The sequence below is a fragment of the Lissotriton vulgaris genome, chromosome 3_1 (assembly GCF_964263255.1).
Source record: "Lissotriton vulgaris chromosome 3_1, aLisVul1.2, whole genome shotgun sequence".
Taxonomy (NCBI): domain Eukaryota; kingdom Metazoa; phylum Chordata; class Amphibia; order Caudata; family Salamandridae; genus Lissotriton; species Lissotriton vulgaris.
The window spans coordinates 1,078,556,130-1,078,576,450 of record NC_141689.1 but is presented as its reverse complement, the minus strand read 5'-3'; the positions used below and the strand labels follow the sequence as shown (position 1 = coordinate 1,078,576,450).

At 47.1% G+C, this 20,321-nt stretch overlaps 1 protein-coding gene across 1 annotated transcript in view; it reads right to left on the bottom strand.

Annotated features, from left to right (window-relative positions):
• The window catches only part of LOC147727431 (uncharacterized), a 99,839-nt gene that overhangs the window by 29,426 nt on the left and 50,092 nt on the right, over positions 1–20,321 (bottom strand). The window contains exon 3 of the mRNA XM_086963115.1: positions 7,760–7,837. Within this exon, the coding sequence (XP_086819241.1) occupies positions 7,760–7,837 (78 nt within the window). The remainder of the gene's footprint in view (positions 1–7,759; positions 7,838–20,321) is intronic.

Here is a 20,321-nt window from a genome sequence, read left to right as displayed (position 1 = left end):
CCACAATCAGGAGGTCACCATCCACATTAATCAAATAGCAGGATGAATAGAAGCCTAGATTTGAAGAACCCCCCCCCCCCCATCCCATGTCCCACCCATCCCAAAAAACACACCCCAACTCCCTGCCCGACTACCCGCCCCTTATCTCACCCTAACCCCGTGCACGTGTCCACATTTCACATATATACAAGCAAGGCAATGTATGTATCGGGTAACGGCCTAGGGCCCCAGGTCCCCATCCGGAGGCTGCACATCCTCTATATCAACTGGGGGTTCCAAGTCCAGTCCCCTGTACTCTGCCCACCGCTTCCAGATCTTATAATGTTTCCGCGGGCACCCCCTGGCCTCAAAGACAGGTAATTCTAGGCCCATAAGGAAGTCCAAGCCAGCCTTCCAGGCAGTAAGTGGGGAGGCACGATCACTCTTCCAGGCTCTCGCCAAATCCCGTTTAGCCGTAACTAACCCTAGCAACAGTAGGTGGCGTTTATATATGTTACCCCCGACATTTTCGAGAACATGGAGGAGGCCCAATCTGGGTGTACGGGGGAGATCCCACCCTAGCACATCCGATAGACAGTTCCACACCCCATTCCAAAAGCGAGTCAGACCCACACAGGACCACACTGTATGCAACAACGTCCCCCTCTCAGCTCCACAGCGCAAGCATTCCGGAGTGGCAATGAGGCCCGCCCTCCACAGTCTCTCCCGGGTGAAGTACGCCCTATGTAAGTATTTAAATTGTATGAACCTGAGACGCACAGCAATGGCAGCCCCACGGGGGGATTCAAGCGCCTCCCTCCAGTCATCCTCATCCAAAGGGCCAACATCCGTCTCCCAGGAGGCCTTCAGGGACAGGAGCGAGGAAGAGCAGTGGGTAACCAGCGTCTGGTAGATTTTTGAGACCTTCTTATCACCTAGGTCCCCCATGAAGAGCTTGGCCTCCACCGGACTGAATTCAGGGAGCTGATCCAGTCCTACTAGACTCGGCGCAAGCGCATGGCGAAATTGTAAATATCTGAAGAATTGGGATGCGGGCATATTGAATTCGGATCTGAGATCCTGGAAGGATTTGAGGGTGGTCCCGGCGAGCACATGGCCGAGGGAGGAAATCCCAATGGCGTCCCAGCCACCAAACCCCGACAACGAGGCCAGCGCCGGAAGCCGGCCGTTATTCCACAACGGAGTTTCGGCCGTCAGTCTGCCCCACCAACCCATTCGGCGCAGTGCCTGCCTCCAAATCGCGAACACCACCTGGGTGACCCGCGGCAGCATCCTTCTCCGTCTTGCCGAGTACAACAGAGTATGCAGCGTGGCATTGCCCATTAAAAAGTGTTCCAACGCGTACGCTGGGTCGCTGTGGTCGCCATACCACCACTCGTTGAGTACCAGTAGATGGGAAGCCTGGTAGTATGAAAGGAGATCAGAGGTTGCCAGACCGCCGCAATAGGTGGAAAGGAAGCAAGTCCGCAGCGCTACTCTAGAGGCACCCCCCGCCCACAGAAACCGGCCAAGCGTGGAGTTTACGCGACGGAACCACTGCGGGTCGATCTTGTACGGGTGGTTCTGTAGTTGGTAAAGGAGCCGGGGCAGGGCAACCATCTTAAAGATGGCAGATCTGCCATATATATTGAGGGGCATGCGAGACCAGACCTTGACATCCGATTGGACCTTATCCCACACCGGCAGCACGTTGCGCTCCCACGCGACCACAGCAGACTCCGATAGGAAGACACCTAGATATTTCAGGCCGCCGACCACTACCTGTAAGGCCGAGGCCCAAGGGTACGTCTCTGGCTCATCGCCCAGGACCCATAAGGTCGATTTACGTGGGTTGAGATGAAGTCCCGAAGCCTCTCCGAACACTTGCATCATATCTAGTATCCGGGGGCCAGAGCGTGGAAGATCGGTCATAAAGAAAAGGACATCATCCGCATATAATGCAATGCGGTCTGTGAAGCCCGTTCCCCACACAAAGCCACGATATTGGGCATCGAGGCGCACCCTTGCGGCCAGTGGCTCCATGGCCAGAGCGAAGAGGTAGGGGGAGAGGGGGCAACCCTGTCGGGTACCCCTAGCGATCGGGAACCTCTCTGAGATCGCTCCAGAGATGCGCACCGAGGCGGTAATATTTGTATACAGCAGCCTCACGTAGGAGACGAATACCGGCCCCAAGTTGAGAAGCGGTAGAAGGGCAAAGAGGTAAGTCCAACTGACTGAGTCGAACGCCCTATCAATGTCTGCTAGGAGCAAAGCCGCCCGATCCCCGGTCGCCCCCACTGCGTCCACCGCCGCCTGTGCACGCCTAATATTGTGTCGCGTCGCCCGGTGCGGTATAAAGCCTGCCTGATCCGGGTGCACCAGATCTGCGATGTACGGGAGCAGACGGTTAGCCAGGGCCTTGGCTAGCAGTTTGGCCTCGAAGTTGATCAAGGAAATGGGGCGATAGGATTCGTGACTATCGGGGGGCCTACCTGGCTTCTGAAAAACCACGATTTCGGCCTGACGCCAGTCCGGCGGCAGGCTGCCCCGCTCCCGCGCCAGCTCCAATGCCCGTCTATAGTGTGGCCCAAGCTGCAGGTGGAATTTCTTATAAAATTCACTGGGAAACCCACTCGGTCCCGGCGCCTTGCCCACATTAAGCTGGCCCAGCGCGTCCCCCAGTTCCTCCGCCGTCAGGGGGAGGTCAAGGGCCTCCCGCGCCTCGTCCGAGACCGTCCGGGGGGGAACCTCCACAAGGAACTCAGCGATCGCCTCCGGTTGGAGACACTCACGAGGGGCATACTGCGTTGCATAGTATCGCGCAAAGCTCGCCGCTAAGGTCCCAGGGTCAGTTATCGCGTTCCCCTCCTCGTCAGTAAGGCCAGGTAAGGTGATCGGTTGTAAAGTGTGTTGGCAGAGCCTATGGAGCATGGTGCAGGATTTATCCCCCCATTGGTAGACCCTGCTCCGCGTGGCTAGCCACGCTTGGCGAGCTTCGTCCAACAGTACCGAGGCGTAGGAGTGCTGCGCCTGCAGAAGCAGTCGTACCGCCTGGTCATCTCCCCCTCCCCGGCACTGTCCCTCTAGAACGTCCACCCGGTCAGCCGCCGCAGCAATGGCCTCCTGGCGAGCGCGACGGGTCGCTGCACACCAAGCAATGTCTATGCCTCGTATAGCGGGCTTCATGGCTTCCCACACAGTCACCGCGTCAACTCCCTCCGTTAAATTCTCCTGCCAGTAATGGGCGATCGCACCACGCATATGCTGTGTGTATTCCACTCGCTGTAGGTGCCACGAGGACATCCTCCACCGAAACGGCCGGCGGGACTTGCGCAAGTCGACCTGCACCGCAACCGGGGAGTGATCCGACAGCCCCCGAGGCCTAATCGCAGCTCCCTTCACCCTGTCCAGGAAGGCCCCCGGCACGAACACACAGTCCAGCCGGGAGAAGGAGCCGTGCACAGCCGATACATATGTGTATTCACGCGCTCTGGCATGCAAGTGTCTCCAGGCATCCGCCCAACCCAGTCCATCAATCATTGCTTTCAGCTTCGTAGGGGAAGCAGCTACCGCCAACCCCCGCGCACTCTGCCTGTCTAGGCCCACATCCACCACATCATTCCAGTCGCCACCGATCACAGCCAGGGAGTCGGGGATCTCAGCCCATATGTCAAACAGTTTCTCCGCCAGGGACCACTGCAGAGGGGGGGGGGCATACACACAGCCAAACACCACCGGCTCCGAGCCAATCGTCCCCTTCACAAACACATACCGACCCTGAGGATCGAGCCAGTGACGCTCGTGCGTGTAGGACAGCCGCCTATGGATGAGGATAGCCACCCCCCTCGAGCCCCTGGAGAACCCAGCATGGAACACCTGGTGGAATCCAAATCTCTGCAAGCTTAGGGTCTTCGTGCCTAACATGTGAGTTTCTTGAAGGAGCATCACATCTGCTGCGTGTCGTTTACCCCAGCGCAGCACCGCCCCACGTTTTATTTTGTCCAACATTCCCCGGACATTCCAGCTCACTATGCGCATAGAGTCATTAGGAAGTTCTTGCCCTGAAGTGTCAGCCATAGTCACAGTTAGCAAGTCTCCGAGGGCTCCAGAGCCCAGTCCAGGCCACCCATACCATACAAGCCAAATCAGCAACATTCACGTGCACCCCCTGAAGAACGCCCACCACCCCCCCAGTCCCAAACCACCCGCCCCGTCCCCCGAACAGCCAACTTCCCCACCCCCCAACCCTATACCTCATAAAACATTGAAGTACCTGTCGCGGCATGGGGAGTTTCAGACCCAAAACAGAGCGCCTAAAACCCACCATACCAATGGATCCCAACAATACCCCCCCCAACTATCAGAGCCGTTCCCTTAGGGCCACCCCCCAGTCGCGGGAGGAACAGGCAGCCCATAAGAAAGCACCCCAAACCCCAATGTACCAAGCATCCAAAGCACATGAGGAGCATGAAAGTCAGACGCCACCCATCAGGAGGCCCTCAAGCCCCACCATGGCCCAGGTCATACTGCACCGGTCGTCGTCCGCTTCGCCGTTCTAGTCTCCGGACAGGGCCCCCAACAGAATCCATCGGTGGAGCCGGGCAAAGCAGTGAAAGATGAATGCCCACTATAGTCAGTTTTCTTTTCCGGATTGGTCGGTATCAGGCTGCGTCTCGCTCAGCGGGCCACCCCTGGACAGGGAACGCCGTCGTGAGCGGGACTTCCGAGATCGTTTACCCCTTCCGGCGGAATCGGTCCGCTCCTGAGATGATCCACGCGATGGCCCAGAACTCAGACCCGGCTGGGGGTTCGGGCGAATTCTGACCGTCTCGTCCGTCCACTTGAAAACGTCCTCCGGGGAGTCGAAGAAATGCGTTTTAGAGTTGAAGACCACACGAAGCCGGGCTGGATAAAGTAATGAGTACTGGATCTTCAGGCCGCGCAGCTTAGCCTTCGCAGCTAGGAAGGAGTGCCGCTGCTGCTGTACCAGTCTGGTGTAATCCGGGAAAATCATGATTCTGTGGTTGTCGAACAGCAATGTCTCTTTGGCCCTTGCCTCCCGGAGGATAGTGTCCCTGTCGTGGAAGTTAAGGATTTTCGCAATGACCGGCCGAGGCCTTTCCCCCGCCGGCGGCTTCTGCGTCAACGCCCGATGGGCTCGCTCCACCACGAAGCAGCGCGACAAAGCGTCCGGGGGGAGCCAGCTCTCCAGCCACTCCGTCAGGAAGGCGTCCATGGGCCCTTTCTCGCAATCTTCCGGAAAGCCCACGAAACGCAGGTTATTTCGTCTTGCGCGCCCTTCCGCATCCTCCACGCGAAGGGCCAGTCCCTTCTGGATTCTCTCCATCTCCACCACCTTTCGTTTCAGCTCACCGACATCACCTTCCACTCCTGTGATCCTGGTCTCGGTTTCCGTGATGCGGGCGACAGCGTTGCGAAGGTCTTGGCGCAGGAGCATGACATCGGCCCCCACCGCACCAATCTTGGCATCTAACATGTCCCTGGATTGTGTGATGGCCGCCATTAGCGCCGCGATGTCCGGCCCGGCATTCTGGCCCCCCCCGGCAGTCCCCGACCTTCCACTGGGCCCGGTGAACTTATCAATCGGCCCCTGCTTGGCGGAGCCCGTGCCACCTCCACCTCTGGTCATTGTTCGGGCAGTTGTATGGGGCCTCTCCGTGTCCCGGCAGTCTCCCCTCCTCCGACGCCTCAGACCAGCCGCCACTCAGGGTAAGGCCAGGGACCTGGGATTCCTCACCGGATCTGTCTACCTCCACAGCTGCCCCCGTCCACAGCCAACGGCTCCTAACAGTGTCCAGAGCCCCCAGTAGCAAATGGGGCAGCCGGTCCGGCTCTTCACAGTCACGGGGCCCCTCCGGTATCCCGCGGGCACTGAGCACCCCACCTCCGCGGGCAGCGAGTACAGCCTGGCACCCGGACCGGGCCCCCTCTCCCGGGTCTGAGTAGGCGCCGAAACAGCACGGGCTGCACTGTCCTCAATGCGGGGGGGACGAGGCGCCCCCAACGGTGGCGCGGGTCAGGGCCCCGGGCCAACCACCTCACAGGGCTCACCACAACAAGATTGAACGCGGCGCCGAGGCCCTCAATCCGCCGCCACACTGACCTCGGTTGTCCAGACGATACCGGGATCCACAGGGCCCCTCAGCAGTGCCTCCTCCGTGCGGCCCCCAGCTGTGTTCATAGAGCGGCACCTGGCAGAATAATGCCCCGTCTGCACCTCGCTCCGCAGCGGAAGTGTCCTCCGGAGCCCCTGGACCCGCCGATGATCTGCGCCCGAGGTCCGGCGCCCGCAGTCCGGGTCCCACCAAAATCGAGGCCCCGGCCTCACTCGTGGTCAGTAGGCCCAGCAGGCTTCGCCGCAGACAGGGACCCTCGTTGGCGATCGGGTGACACAAAAGCACCACCGGAGGGTGCCCCCCAGCTCCAGCAGCCTCCGCCGATGTGTAGATGGCTAACACGGGTTTGGGGAAGGATAAGTGCACAAGGATAAAGGTCGGGCCGGCGGGAGCTCTACAGAGCCACGTCCGCCATCGTCGCCCTTCAAGCCACGCCCCCCGAACGTATACCTTTTAATGTTGGTTTTGTACATAGAAGTTGGAGAATATTCTCTCTGTTCAAGACGTCGAATGATCCTTTCTATTCGTATTCTGGGGTGAAGATAACAGTATGGGGTTTTTGTTTGGGGAAGAGCGGTTTACTCTTTGAATGTGTAATAGCACCTAAATGCAATTCAGTTTAACCTGTGGACGTCAGAAATACCTGCTATAACAGATTATAATTGTTTATTTTAATAAAGAATTAATCTAAGTGTACTGAAGGAAGGTACTCGTATGCTACATTCAAATAAAGTTGCCTCCATAAAAAGGCTTACAGCATTGTGATCATTTATAAACCAAAGCCTTACAGACGCTCTTAATATGAGTAACATAGAAATACCAACTTGGGTGCAAGCAGGGTTTTGTGTCCTTCAGGATTTTAAGTTATGCCCAAATTTTGTCTGTACTTGGACTTTTTCCCCGTCACAAATTTCAACCAGTAACATTTTTGTTAAGGAAAAAATTCAATATTCCATGTTTTGCAGTGCAGAAGAAGGAAATTGTGCTGTATTACCACACTACCCATGGAGTATTACCACATGATCACAGGCATGCCAACTTAATATTTTTCTCAGTGCCTGAGAAGGTTGGTCTTAAATGGGCTAGACATCACACAAAGAACTGCCTGAGTGGCACTTCTGCCCCCTGCTTCCACCAGCCCCTCCAAGCCCCCCCCCCGTCTAATCAAAAGCTTCTCCGGCTGCAACTGATACCGCTGCATTTTTTTCACACTCTTTAATGGACATCGACTACATAGAGCCACCAAAGATGAGATGGAAACTCCCTCAGTGGAAGGGTTTCCAGCTTGTCATTCCTGCCACTGTGTGAAATTGTCTCTTCACCATGTGACCGTGTGAAGAAAGCCAATATTGTGTGACTCAAGCTGGGACCATGCAACTTGATAGGTCTGTTCGCTCTCACTTCCTGTGGGCACTATCCTACTTCAAGGAATGATGACTAGAGCTGCTTAAGAAAAACCCCCAAAAAGGAAGCCCTATTTTCTTTTTATAACACAATCAAATGTTGCTTTATATGTCTTAAAGCGTATTTATGGCTTTCTATTACATAACCCCATAAACTTTCTTCAGGCAACAATTCATGACTTCAAGTGTCTGTTAAATTGTGGTCACACCCAAATCACAAGAGCACCACATGTTACTTACCAACATGTGAATCAGGCACAGAATGTTTCTCAACCTGCTGGCTTCTCCACTTTCACTTGAGGAAACTGCAACCACAGTCTGTAGAATAAGCAGCAGATTATTAGTGATAACATGGTTAGGCTTTTTTTCTTTTTTTTTTAATTGTATTTAATGTATGTAGCCATACAGACATAAATAAAGAAAATAAAAAAGAAACCAGTATAATGCAATTGTAATAGTACACAGTCCAAAATTCATCGTCAAGCTAGTAAAAAATAATCAGTGCGTAGAGAATTCAAAGTACATTGAAGAAGGACATAAAACCTAGTATATTACATTTCTGCTGATAAAACATAATTGCATATCTGATTCCCATTATTAAAGAGCTTGAGATAAGTTTCCCATTCTAAAAAAAAGAGCAAGGGATAGATGTTCCATAAAGTGAACAAATAGTTCAAATGCATATGATAGAATTATCATCTTAGTCTTTTAAAAGCATACCTTGCCCTGACTTCGAGGGACTCTTACGCCACGTAAAGAACTACATTTTCATTAAGAATGTAAGTAGTATCATCAATAAAGTGCCAAGTTCATAATAAAATTAGATATTAGCAGTACAAACAGAATTCATTGCAGTTGGTAAAATACCTAAATCAAACCTCACGTTATCATATGCCAATTGCTAAAATAGTTCACCTCCAGTATAATGCCAAGCTCATAATAAGAATAGATAATTAGATATTAACATTATGAAAGGTATTCTTTGAAATCACGAAAATACCCAAGTTTACCCTGGCTGAAGTATACATTATCATATGCAATTGCTAAACTAGTTCATTTCCAGTTCTGCCATATTCTATTTAGTTCAGCATAGAAAAAGGTACATATAACCTGATATATTTCACTTATACAAATAAAACATATTTGCATATCTGATTCTCAATAATAAGGTGCTGAGATAGTTTTTCCGTTATTTCTTCTAAAAAAGAAGAGCAAAGGATGGGTTTTCACAAACTTGCATACAAAAATCGGAAATTATAAGGCCGAAATCGTGGTACCTAAGCATGCATGCATATCTAATAGTACAGTGCTTAGGAGAGAATTATCATCTTTTTCTTCTAAGAGCAAGTACCTACATTAAACCTGGCCGATTCATAACTTATAGTGTGCCAATCGCTAAAATAGTTCACTTCCAGTTCAGGCATATTCTGTTAAGTTTGGCAACGGAGTCTACCCTTTTTGCATAGATGGTTTCCCGCTTGAAAACTCTTTGCATTTTAGTAAACCATTGGGAAATGGTCAGGATCACCTTGGATTTCCAATTAACTATAATAAGTGATCTTGCTACTAATGTTCAATGGAAATGAATCGGCTAAAGGACCAGGGAGCAGGTTAATCACAAATTTTGTACTAATTTCTGAAAAGTCATCTTGCCAGAAGTCCGTTAAGTGGCTACATGCACCCAATCCCTGGTTGCTAGTCCATATCTAAAGCTTCTAGGATTGACTGTGGGAAACATTTTATGAAGTCTATCAGGGGTATAGTAGATCGTCCATTTACTGAACCATGCCATCCTTCTTAAATTAGCAGCTCTTACTGTCTTGCAGCTCATTTTGTTGTAATTCCGCTATTGCTGAAGATTAAAGCTACAGCCCGTAGCAGAGCCCACTCTCTCCAGATGTTCTGAAACCACCTGCTTATTCTCCACAGATTTAAATATTCATTACCAATTGCCTAGCCCTTTAATTCTTGATACAAAATGTGCCTTTCCAAGGAGTGTGACATCACGGTCTTCTGTGCTGATTAAACCTAAGTAAAAACTGCTTAATCCTTGCATTACTAATCATCAGGAGCCTGTTTATATTACTCTTAATATTTAAAACTTCCTGCCAGGATAAAAAATTCTCGATTTTATAGAAGTCTTGTAATACATGAGACCCCAACTTTTCCCACTGGTCGCAGATCTGAGGAGAACATTGGAGCTCCAGAGGAATACATCCCTCTAGTTTCATCTAGGGATAGAGCCACAGGATCCCATTCTGATTTTTTTTTAAATTGAAAATGATAACTCTAGGGATCTTATAGTGTGACGTTTTGGGAAGTTTAGGTATGTGTGGGAAAGGAGCAAGGCCAATCTCGGATTCCTTGAGCATTTGGGTAAGAAAGAAATTGGCATCAAGCAAGTCCCCTGAATTATTATAGTTCAACCAATTAATAAGCAAGGCTTGATAGTATAGCTGTAGATCCGGTAGGGCAAAGCCTCGATCTTTCACTTCTAATTGTAGCACTTGTATTGTCATTCTTGTTATTTTTGCATGCCAAATAAATTGCCTAAATTCTGAATAAACAGAGTTGAAGAAGGATTTGGGAACCTTAATCATTATATTGGAAAACAGAAATAAAAATAACAGGAGAACATTCATCTTAATGAGAGCAACTTGTCCCATAATTGTTATAGGGATATTTTCCCATTGTTTAAACAAATTACATGTTTTATTTAATGTGGGAATAAAATATAGCAGATAAAAGTCCTCAAGTAGGGTGGTCACAAAAATCCCCAAGGTACCTTATCGACCTAGTTGTTGAACAGTGTTTCTGAATTGCAGGGCAGAATATCTAAGGAACAATGAAAAATTAGCACCTCAGATTAAAATGATTTATTTTATATCCCCCGATATCTGAAAAATCCCTTATTTTGGCAGAAGCTCTCGCTATATTATCTCTATCTGCTGCTAGATAGAGAGCCATATCGTCTGCAAATAGTTTGAGTTTAGTGGATCCACATGCCAGAGGCTGTATGAATAGGGAAAATAGCACGGGAGATAAGGGACAGCCTTGACGCATCCCCCGGCTAATGGATATTAGGCCAGCCGTGTTCCTATTGATAATTATAGAAGCTTTAGCATAGTGGTACAGGTTTCTCACCACCTGGCAGAATTCAACTGGGATCGCAAATTTGTTCAGAATTGCAAAAAGAACGTTCCATTGCACTCTGTTGAACACTTTTTCAAAGTATTATTATACTCAGAGACAGAATGACTATCATCTTATGCAGTGTGATAATGAAAGGACACAACTGCTGAGAAGTTTGGCATTCACCACCTACCAACACAGATTTACTGAGCCTGCCTCTCTTTCCAAATATAATATACATCACAACTTTCCACCACATGCCCTTTCCTAACTCTCTCATTCTTCCTCACCAACACATTCTGCTAACCAACAGGAATCTGTAAGGGTTTAATCTAACCGAGTTGCAGGTGAAGCAGAAGCGCCAAACAGCCCAGAGGTAGGCAGAATAGAGACCTACAGGAGACGGAACACCAAAAGAGCAAGCCCACCGACCAAAAGCCTCGATCAGAAAGCACATGCATGGCATGTACGAAGTTTAGGTCTGGGACCCAAGCCACAGTAAACATGGGGGCAAAGACCCACTTTCCCTTAACTTAATCTTCCCATCACCAGACAAGCTGATTTCAGCAAAGGGTTTATGGCTAATGTCCTATTTGTCTGGGGCCTCTGCACTGCAGATGTTCACATTCCTCAATATTAATATCACTAAGGAGGTGTTTTAGAGCTGTGTTATAGAGCTCTCCCTTTCTAAATGTTGGCTTCTTGGGAGTACCGCTGCAATGCAATGTTCGGTGTGCACGTGCCGCTCGAGGTTTCCCAGTTTGCTCTACCTGTGGTCTGTGATCAAAGATGGCAACTGCCACAGAGGACTAGCTTGGGTAGAATGGGGGAATAGTGCTCTTGTTAGCATGCCAAATTGGGTCTTGATGTATGAAAGTATATTTTCCGAAACTGTGACTCGAAATTTTCAGATGAAAATCAAGAAAATTATAAATTGAAACTCAAAAAACAGTGGCTCTCTGCAAAGACATTTAAAATATTATACACGCCTCGCTCTCGGATAAGGTAGGAGTTTGACAAAAAAAACTGTTTTACCATGGTTTGTGCAGATCAGCAGCCCACGGTCTGATATTTGTGCCTCACAGGCTTGAGAGAAGAAATAGCGAGAAACTTAAAACACATACCCTCGCTGTCATTAAAGTTGCAAACCAGAAACTGCTCGAGTCCTTGGTCTCGGCGGTGGAGCAGACTCTGTGAGGGGCAATACACCAGGCAGACCAGCCTCCAGTTTACGGGCAGAGCCAGCAGCACCCGCGAGCCGTGGAGAAGGAAACAAAAGCAGGCGGCAACCATACTAAAGTTAAAGTGCACTGTGCCACCCTGAAATTCATAAACAAAAAAATGCATCCAGAAACAACACCTAATGTGAAAACGTGCCGTGGAGATGGAAACAAAAGCTGCCGGCAGCCATACCCAAACTGAAAGTGTGCCATGCATTTACAAACCAAAGCGGGCTGCAGCTATACGAAAGTGAAAGTGCTCTGTGCCACACACTAGTGTGAAATTAAATAAACAAGTAGTCCCCAAAGAACACATAACACTTACGTAAGGAAATTGTATTAGGCCAGTGCTCCTCGCATAAAACCGGTAATGATGTATCAGAGCGCTAACCAATAAGGAGCCAGGAAATAAAAGCGGCGCAAGAGTGAACCAATTGCAAGCAGCAGGCAGGATTACACTCCATAGAGTCATTACAGCAGGTTTTGAAGGCAGGCATGCACGCTGATGTGCGTCCTAAAAACGAAGCAGCTCACACAAACTCTGAATAAAAGCTCATGAGTTTGCTCTATCTTTCCAGCCCTGTCTGTTTTCTATTTTTGTTTCTTTATTTGTTTGTTTCTTTCTTTGTTTCTTTCTTTTTCTATCTCTTTCTTTCCTGTTGTCTCTCTTTTCCTCTTTCTTGCCTTCTTTCTTTCCCCATTTTTTTCTTCCTCCTTTCTTTCCCCGTTTTATTTCCTTCCTTCTTTCTTACCTCGGTTGTTCCTTTTTCTTTCTTCCCTTCTCCCTTTTCTTGTTTCTTTCTTCCTTCTTCCTTTATCCTACTTTCTTCTTTCTTTTCAGTTTTCTTTCTTCTCCCTTCCTTCTTTCTTTTATCCTCCCTTCATTCTTTCTTATTTTTTCTTTCCTTTTTCCCCTCTTTATTTCTTGCCTTCATTCTTTTTTCTTTTTCTATTTTTGCTTTCCTTTTTTTTCTTATTGCCTTTACTCTTTCTTTCTTACTTTTTGTTCGTATCTCTCTTCCTTCTTCTTTTCTACCTTCCTTGTTCTTTTTAAATACTTTATTTCGACTATAAGCCATAAAAGTTTCACAATAAAATAATATTTTCAAATAGTCCACAATCAACTATATTATAAACATAAGTGGAAATATTATTTAGGTTTTAGCCAAGGAAATGCCAGTCCTTGATATTATCATTAAATCTTTAGAAAGCCATAATTTCTGGTCAGTAAAAGTGGACAATTTAAAATCATTAGTATCTAAGATCAGTTGAACCACATATACAGTATCACGATAAAACTATCTTCGGTCTCAGTACAAAGTCCATCGTGAGGAGAGCGTGCTATTCATTATAATGTTACAATCTAGACACCATCCTGCTGTCGTATGTAAGATTGTTAAAAACAATATAAAACGATAGAGTATTTACAATAAAAGTAACATCCTTCATAGTGCAAATTCCAAACAAGGGAATGCATTGTTTACTGTAACATCACAGCTTTAGCCCCTTCTTTCTTCGTATAAACCCTACTGTAAGCAGGAATTTAGATGTAGAAAATATTACATACGGTGCTGTGTAATATTTCAAAACCTTTAAGGCCTCTTGATGCTTCCTAAATCCCGGCCTATTGCACAAAAGACAGGTCCATTTCATTCTTGCCCTATAGTACGCTGGGCAAAAGAAGAGGAAATGCGCAGTGTTTTCAGTAAGGCCTAAAGTGCAAGTTCGTTCTCCCTGAGTTCCCCAAGTTGTGGTATAGCTTTTGATCTGGAGAACATCGTACCTTAATTTCAAGTACAAGATTCTTGCCAGATGCGGCTGGATATTGTCAAGGAACTCTTCAAAACATGGTTTAGGTTTAACATTAAGAAATTGCATTGTTAATCTGCACAAATTAGGGTCTCGATTAAGTGTTTTTAGGTCTGTAGTGCTACAACTACAGTATGTTTATTCAGCATGTTCTTACAACTTTGTGCTAACTTGTGTGGCTCTGTCCATTATGAGCAGAGACCAAGTTCTGTCAACTATTTCTTAACAAATCTAAGCCAGGGAAAAGTTAGGCATCTATTGATAGCTAGGGGTTCTTTGATGCCTTCTCTATAGGCCGCTGGTTCTAGCGTTCTCCATAGCCCTATCCAGTAAAGCAGCGTGCGTAGAGGTGCAATTTGCCCTATCCGTTTTTAAGATGTAAATCGTGAAACATTAGGGTAATTGGTGTTGCCAGGGGTAACTCCAAGATTCTCCTCACAAACTTATTCTCCCCATTTGCTATTTGCTTAATATGTAGAGCTGGTGTCGTTTGATTACTTGAGGATAGGCTATACTTCTTAACAATAGCCCCGGACCTCTGTGCGAGTGCCAGTGCAGAGTGATTTATCTATGATTTCCATGCCAACTTGGAATCGAGTGGTATACTCAAATAGATGAAGTTTTGGACATTCTCCAGTTTCCAATTATTCACCCTAAGATTGGTTCTGTAGTCCTTGTGGGGGTTTATGGCCATATACTTTGTTTTCCCAAATATTTTTTTCTAGGCCTTTTAGACTGCAGTACATGTTAAAATCATCCAATAAAGTTTGCAAGCCCTTCTGCATCTGGGAAATCAGGATAGTGTCGTCTGCAAATAATAGTACTGGGACCATGTTCTCACTGAGCTTTGGGGAATCATTTTTAGATGTTTTTAAATAATCAACCACGTCATTAATATAGATAGAGAACAGGGTGTGCGCGAGCACGCATCCCTGTCTCACTCCTCTGGCTATAGGGATTGGTTAAGTAAGCTTGCCATTCATACCCCATTGAACTCTTGCATAATTATCATGATGCAGCCTTGCCATCTGATCTAGCTGGACTGCAGGTACCTTTTGTTTTTGCAGTGAGTCCCACAGTAGACCTCTGGGTGCTAGATCGAATGCTGCCCTTAAATCTACAAATGCTATATTAATATGGCCTCCCTTTATCTTGGTGTATTTCCAAATGATGAACAGGAGCCTAAAGACTTGGTCTATCGTACTTGTACGGGCTCTAAATCTTGCTTGATATGGGCATAATATGTTGTTGTCATCTATCCATTAGTTTAGCCTATTTAAAAGTTGTCTTGCATATATTTTTTGTAGTACATCCATTAGGCTTATTGGCCTGTAGTTCTCTGGTGTTTGTTTGCTGCCTTTTTTATGAATAGGCACAATTTCAGCCCCTCTCCATGTGGCCGGTATTGGAGCACCTGAAGCTGTAGCACTACAGACCAAATTAACATATGCGACCCATACCTTTTTGTCATGTTTAAAAACATCTCCAGGAAGTCTATCTAATCATGGGGCTGTTCCCAGCTTGATGGTATCTATCGCATGAGCAAATTCTTCTAGGGTAAAGTGAATCCCATATCCCTTGCAGTTTTCGGGTCCATGGTATTCAATGGTGGTAGACTGATAACCTGAATATAGGTTGGGGAAATGTTCAGTCCAGGCTACAGGATCCAGGTGGTGCTTAGTATGCGCTACTTGGTCCTTGCCACTAAGCGCAACTGTTTAAAAATTCTGCTTGTTGTTGTTTTTTGCAGCCTGGGGGAGATCCATCCAACTGGCTTCCTCCCATTTATTTTTTACGATGGCCAGTATTTTCCTATGGTAATCCCTAGCTCTCCTTATTGATTGGACATTTCCTTGTTTTGTTTTCTCAAGTAAGGATTTTTTGTCTTTCCTGCAAGCAGAGGTATACCAAGGATAGTCTTTTGATATCGTCTTATGGTTTTGCTTATGCTTCTCTCTTGCAACTCCGGTGAGAACGAGTTCTAGCTTTATGATCAACAGTTGGTGCATTGCAATTGCAGTTGCTGAGGTTCCACTTGTTTCTGCAAAGGGGCCTACTATCTCAGTGAATGCCTTATAGATATTGGTCATAGTCTCTATGTTATCTGTAATACTGGGCCATTTATCCACTCTAAGGCTGTTTCCTATTATAGTCTGGGCTTTTGGCATGCTTATTTTAGAAAGCTGCTTCCATGTTTCGTAGCCTGTTACTTCTAGGCAAAGGGGACTATGGTCACTGTCGTCTCGTAAGTCTATCTTAAAGATCAAGATCCTGCTCCAGCTGTGAATGCTGTGAATCATGTAGTTTATTCTGGATTGTGAACTACCCTGCTTGAATGTATTTAGGGTGCAATTTTGTCTCCCATTATTGGACACCCTTCCATTGCATGCCCTTAAGTTGCGTTCGATAGTGAACTGCATTATCTGTACATCAGCATTAGTACACGGTTTTGACAGTCCGGCTTCTGGCTTGGGCAGGCCCTTGGCCAAATCCTCTTCCTCCGTTAGCATTTCTAAGCCATTTAATGGTTTGTATGTGCAACTGAAATCACTGCATATGATTGCTGTGTCAGGTGGATTTACAGAGTCCAGGGCGATACCTATTAATCAAAAATCTGGGAGTTTAAATTGTGCCTAGTGGGTCTATTGTAGACATTAAATACATACATATTTGTTTTATTGTAAATTTTTGTGTCTAGATGTACTGCAAGTATATCAGGGGAGTCTAGAGTATAAATGATAGTGCCTATTCCCACGGTTATTTTGACCAAAATTACGAGCCCCCCTGAGGCTCTGCCTCTATGTGATGGGATAGTGTTTTTGTAGTATGTTTTATATCCTAAGTTGAATGGGGGTGTCAATAGTCATTTCTCCTGGAAGAGGCAGAGATCAAATTTCTCAATGTAGTTATGCCAGTCTGGATCCTCTAATTTTTATTTTAAACCAGCAACATTCCATGAAACTAAGGCTAAACGTGTGTGTCCTTTTATCAGTACTATATGGGTTTTAGTAGATCCTTCTGGGTTTGGTTCTTCATCTCTGATTCCTTTTGTTTCATCATTTACTATGTTCTGTGTTAAATGCCCACATGCCGCTTCCTCATTCGAGATTGTGCTGCCCCTGTGTTTCCCTTCCTGATATGATTGCTTATCTATTCTCAAGTTTGCCTGTTATACCATACTCAGCCAATCTACTAATTCAAGGTCAGATGTTATCTGGCCATGTGATTCTTCATTAGCAGAACATGGTTTGCGCCTTATTCGTTGTGCTGAGGTGTTGAGTGGACTGTACAGTTTAGAGCGCAGGGTCACCCCGCTTGTACTCAGATCCATCGCAATTAATCCCTGTACTATTTCTATGTTGGCGGCCATTAGCTGAATTGTATCTAGACTTTCATTTCCACCCTACAAGCGCTCCGCCCTTCTTATATCTGAAGTGACAAGCATTGTCGCTTGTGTCTAATCCAATGGATGGTTTTATTTTTAAGTGAGTCTTCGTCCTCCCTAGCTCCTGTGGGAATTTTGGGTACCTTAGTTAAGTAGATTCTCTGGCCTATTTCCCTCTTTTGTGGTCCATCGCTGTGAACTAATGTGGGTTTATCACCCTCGTATTGCATTCTCATGCAGGGAGGCGTGCTTGGTTGTCATGGGGCATTCTTGTGGCGCCTCTCTGGATTAGGTGTGTCCATTCATAGGACTGTGTTGGCCAGATATATGGGCTCATTCTGGATATCTTACCTTATTCATGCTATTGCTTGTGTTACCTGGCCTATTCTCCCTGTACCATTGGGCCAGTTCCTCCCCTCTAGATCTCTCAGAAGTCATATTATGTTAAGGGTTATTTTGCGATCTGTTAGGTATTGGGTTAGCTACTACTTTGTGTTCAATTGGCGGTTTTACCGATCGTATTGATGGTTCTATGTGTCCTACATATGGATTAGTTGCATGCACTGCAACGGTGGCTGCCAGTTCCATCTTCAGGGAATTTACTACGGTTTTTAAATTCTCTACTTTTGACTAGGGTATGTACTTCTCAGCTAATGTCTGTATCTCCCCAATTTTGTCAGTGCATTTGCATCCGTTAGTGGGCTGTGTTGTCTCTTTGGCCACTACCGGCGCTTTGCGTGTGCAGCTGGAATGGCTCCTTGCACCCTCAGAGGTAGCATGTCAGGATTTTTCTCGTCTAGGGGAGCAGGTCCATTTGCGTGGACTATTCCTGTGTTTCCCCCTATGCCTGTGATGTTTGTAGTATGATCTATAGGTTCTTTGCCCGGGCTCTTTACTAGCTCCAACCCATGTGTGGAGTCATTAGGTGTTTTTTGTAATTTAGTCAATGCCACCAGTTGCGTTAGAGTGCTCTGTTGACTTGCTGTCTGTGCTGCATGCACTATGACATATCTTCAATGCGCTGGTGCCAGTTGGTGATGTACTGCCAGCCTTGTATAAAACGAAGTCATTTTTTCTTTGGATGGTACCTTCTGTTTCCTTGTCGCTCCCTCTAGCATTGTCTGGAACTCTTATATAAGGGTGTCTAGTCTGCTATTCCATCATTCTATCGATCAATCAGGGGGTGCCTCAGGGCTCTGCTCTAAGCCCCTTACTGTTTAACTTGTATGTTCAGCCTCTTGCAGCGGTTGCTAGGCACTGGGGCCTCACCATGGTCTCGTATGCAGATGATACGCAGCTGGTGGTGGCCCTGGCAGATGCTTCTACATCGGATGCCTCTAGGTTTAGAAGTGGCCTGGCTGCCGTTGCAGAATGGATGACAATAAATTGCCTGCAGCTGAACGCTAGCAAAACAGAGGTTCTGTTAGTGGGGAAGAACTCGAGCTTGTGGAGTGAACAATGGTGGCCGAACGCTCTTGGTAGCACCCCCACATGGAGTCCTCTCTTGGTTTTCAAGATCATACTAAAAAAACTGCCCGCACTTGCTTTGGCCTCCTTCGGGGTCTTAAGCCCCTTTTGAAGTTCTTTGATCTGTCCACGCGCCAGCTGATTGTTCATTCAGCTATTTTATCTAGACTAGACTATGCCAGTTCTCTCTTTTGCTTGGGGCCAACCAGGCTGAAGTTCTGCGGTTCCAGCGTGTTCTGAACGCTGCCGCCAGAACCTTGCTGGGACTCCTGCGGACCTGCCCCTCTGCTGGTGCTATCCGGAGACTGCATCGGCTACCTATGGCTAAGCGCATTCAATTTAAGACGCTGAGTCTATCTTTTAAGATCTTATAGCTTGCCTCGCCTGCTAACTAACCTGCTCACTCCGTATGTTCCTAAGCGTCAGCTGCGCTCCTTGGGGCAACACCTGGTTAGTGTTCCCCGTGTGAAATGCCTTCGGGCTCGGGGTCGCTCCTTTTGCTGCTTGGCAGCCAAGTTATGAAATTCCTTGCCTCTTCAGATCCGCAGGTTGGAACGTCTGCTGGACTTTAGGAAAGCTATCAAAACCTTCCTCTTTCCTTCAGTCTGGTCTTTTTCGGTCTTCTTTACTGCCTCTGGCGTCTTACTGTTCTGACTCCTAAGTCCATTATTTTGATGCTGCCAGCCGGGACGCCTCTTTGCTGGGGCAACTGCACGCTATACAAATCTAGATAACATAACATAACATATTGTACAATTCCCACCCACACCTTTTCTTTTTAGTTTAGGTGTTTTGCCCTGACCCATGGATGCCTCTGTTCCCTTTCATTTCCCCATGCTTTATAAGGGTATTACTACCTTGTGTATAAGGATTTGGTCTATTTTCTTTGTAAGGTGTTCAACCAAGGGGAGTACACTTGCTTAAAAACATAGATGAAAAGAAGGGAGAGGAAACACAAAAGGGAAAGTGAAATACGATATGTAATTGTTGACCTTTGTAATTGTCCCAGCCAGTCCAACCTTAGCGTTCTGCCTTATAGCACTTTCTTGTATTAAATTCCAGCACAATACCTTCTCACAGCTCCTATGTCCATTCAACTTGTTAACTGGTGTTGACATTAGGGGGAACAAGTAAGAACAGGAGTCGGTGTTAGCTCCGTCAGGGACAAGGTCCAAACTCACGTCAAATATAAAAGCCAAGAGAGTGGACCCAGCCCAGCCTCCTACGGGCCCACCCTTGGCCCAGGCTCTAACAGGCGTGTCCCGCGCACGTCCCGCAGCGCGGGGAATCGAGGCTGTGCTCTAAAGCACATTGGTCACACCTCCCTGGTGTGGCTTGTAAGGGCGTTGCACCCTGGGACTCCGAGTCCCACCAGGGTGATTCCAGAAGTGTCTCGGCAAAGGGGTTGTTATTGCTCTTGGTTTTATTCTCCTTTTTTTCTTTTAGGTTATGCTTTTGTTCATAGGGATTATATGTCTTATCCTTTTTCTTCTCTTCTGGGTTCCTTGGGTCTTCTCTCGATTTTACTCTTGGAGGACAGAGAAGAATGGGAAGGTAAGTGCTTTAACTATAGGATCTCTTTTTAGGGAGTGGGAGTGAGGGATCACCAAAAAGAACTCTATCTCGCACTGAGTGATTTAGGTTTGTGAGGGAAGGGTGGTCGGTTCATTGGAGGGCTACGTTAAGGGTTCCAAATTGCACTGACTCCTTCCCTCTTCCCAGCTGCACCTCTCTGGTCTCTGCTTTCCCAAACATGTTTGTCCTGAGCCAATTTTTTTCTTTTAGATGG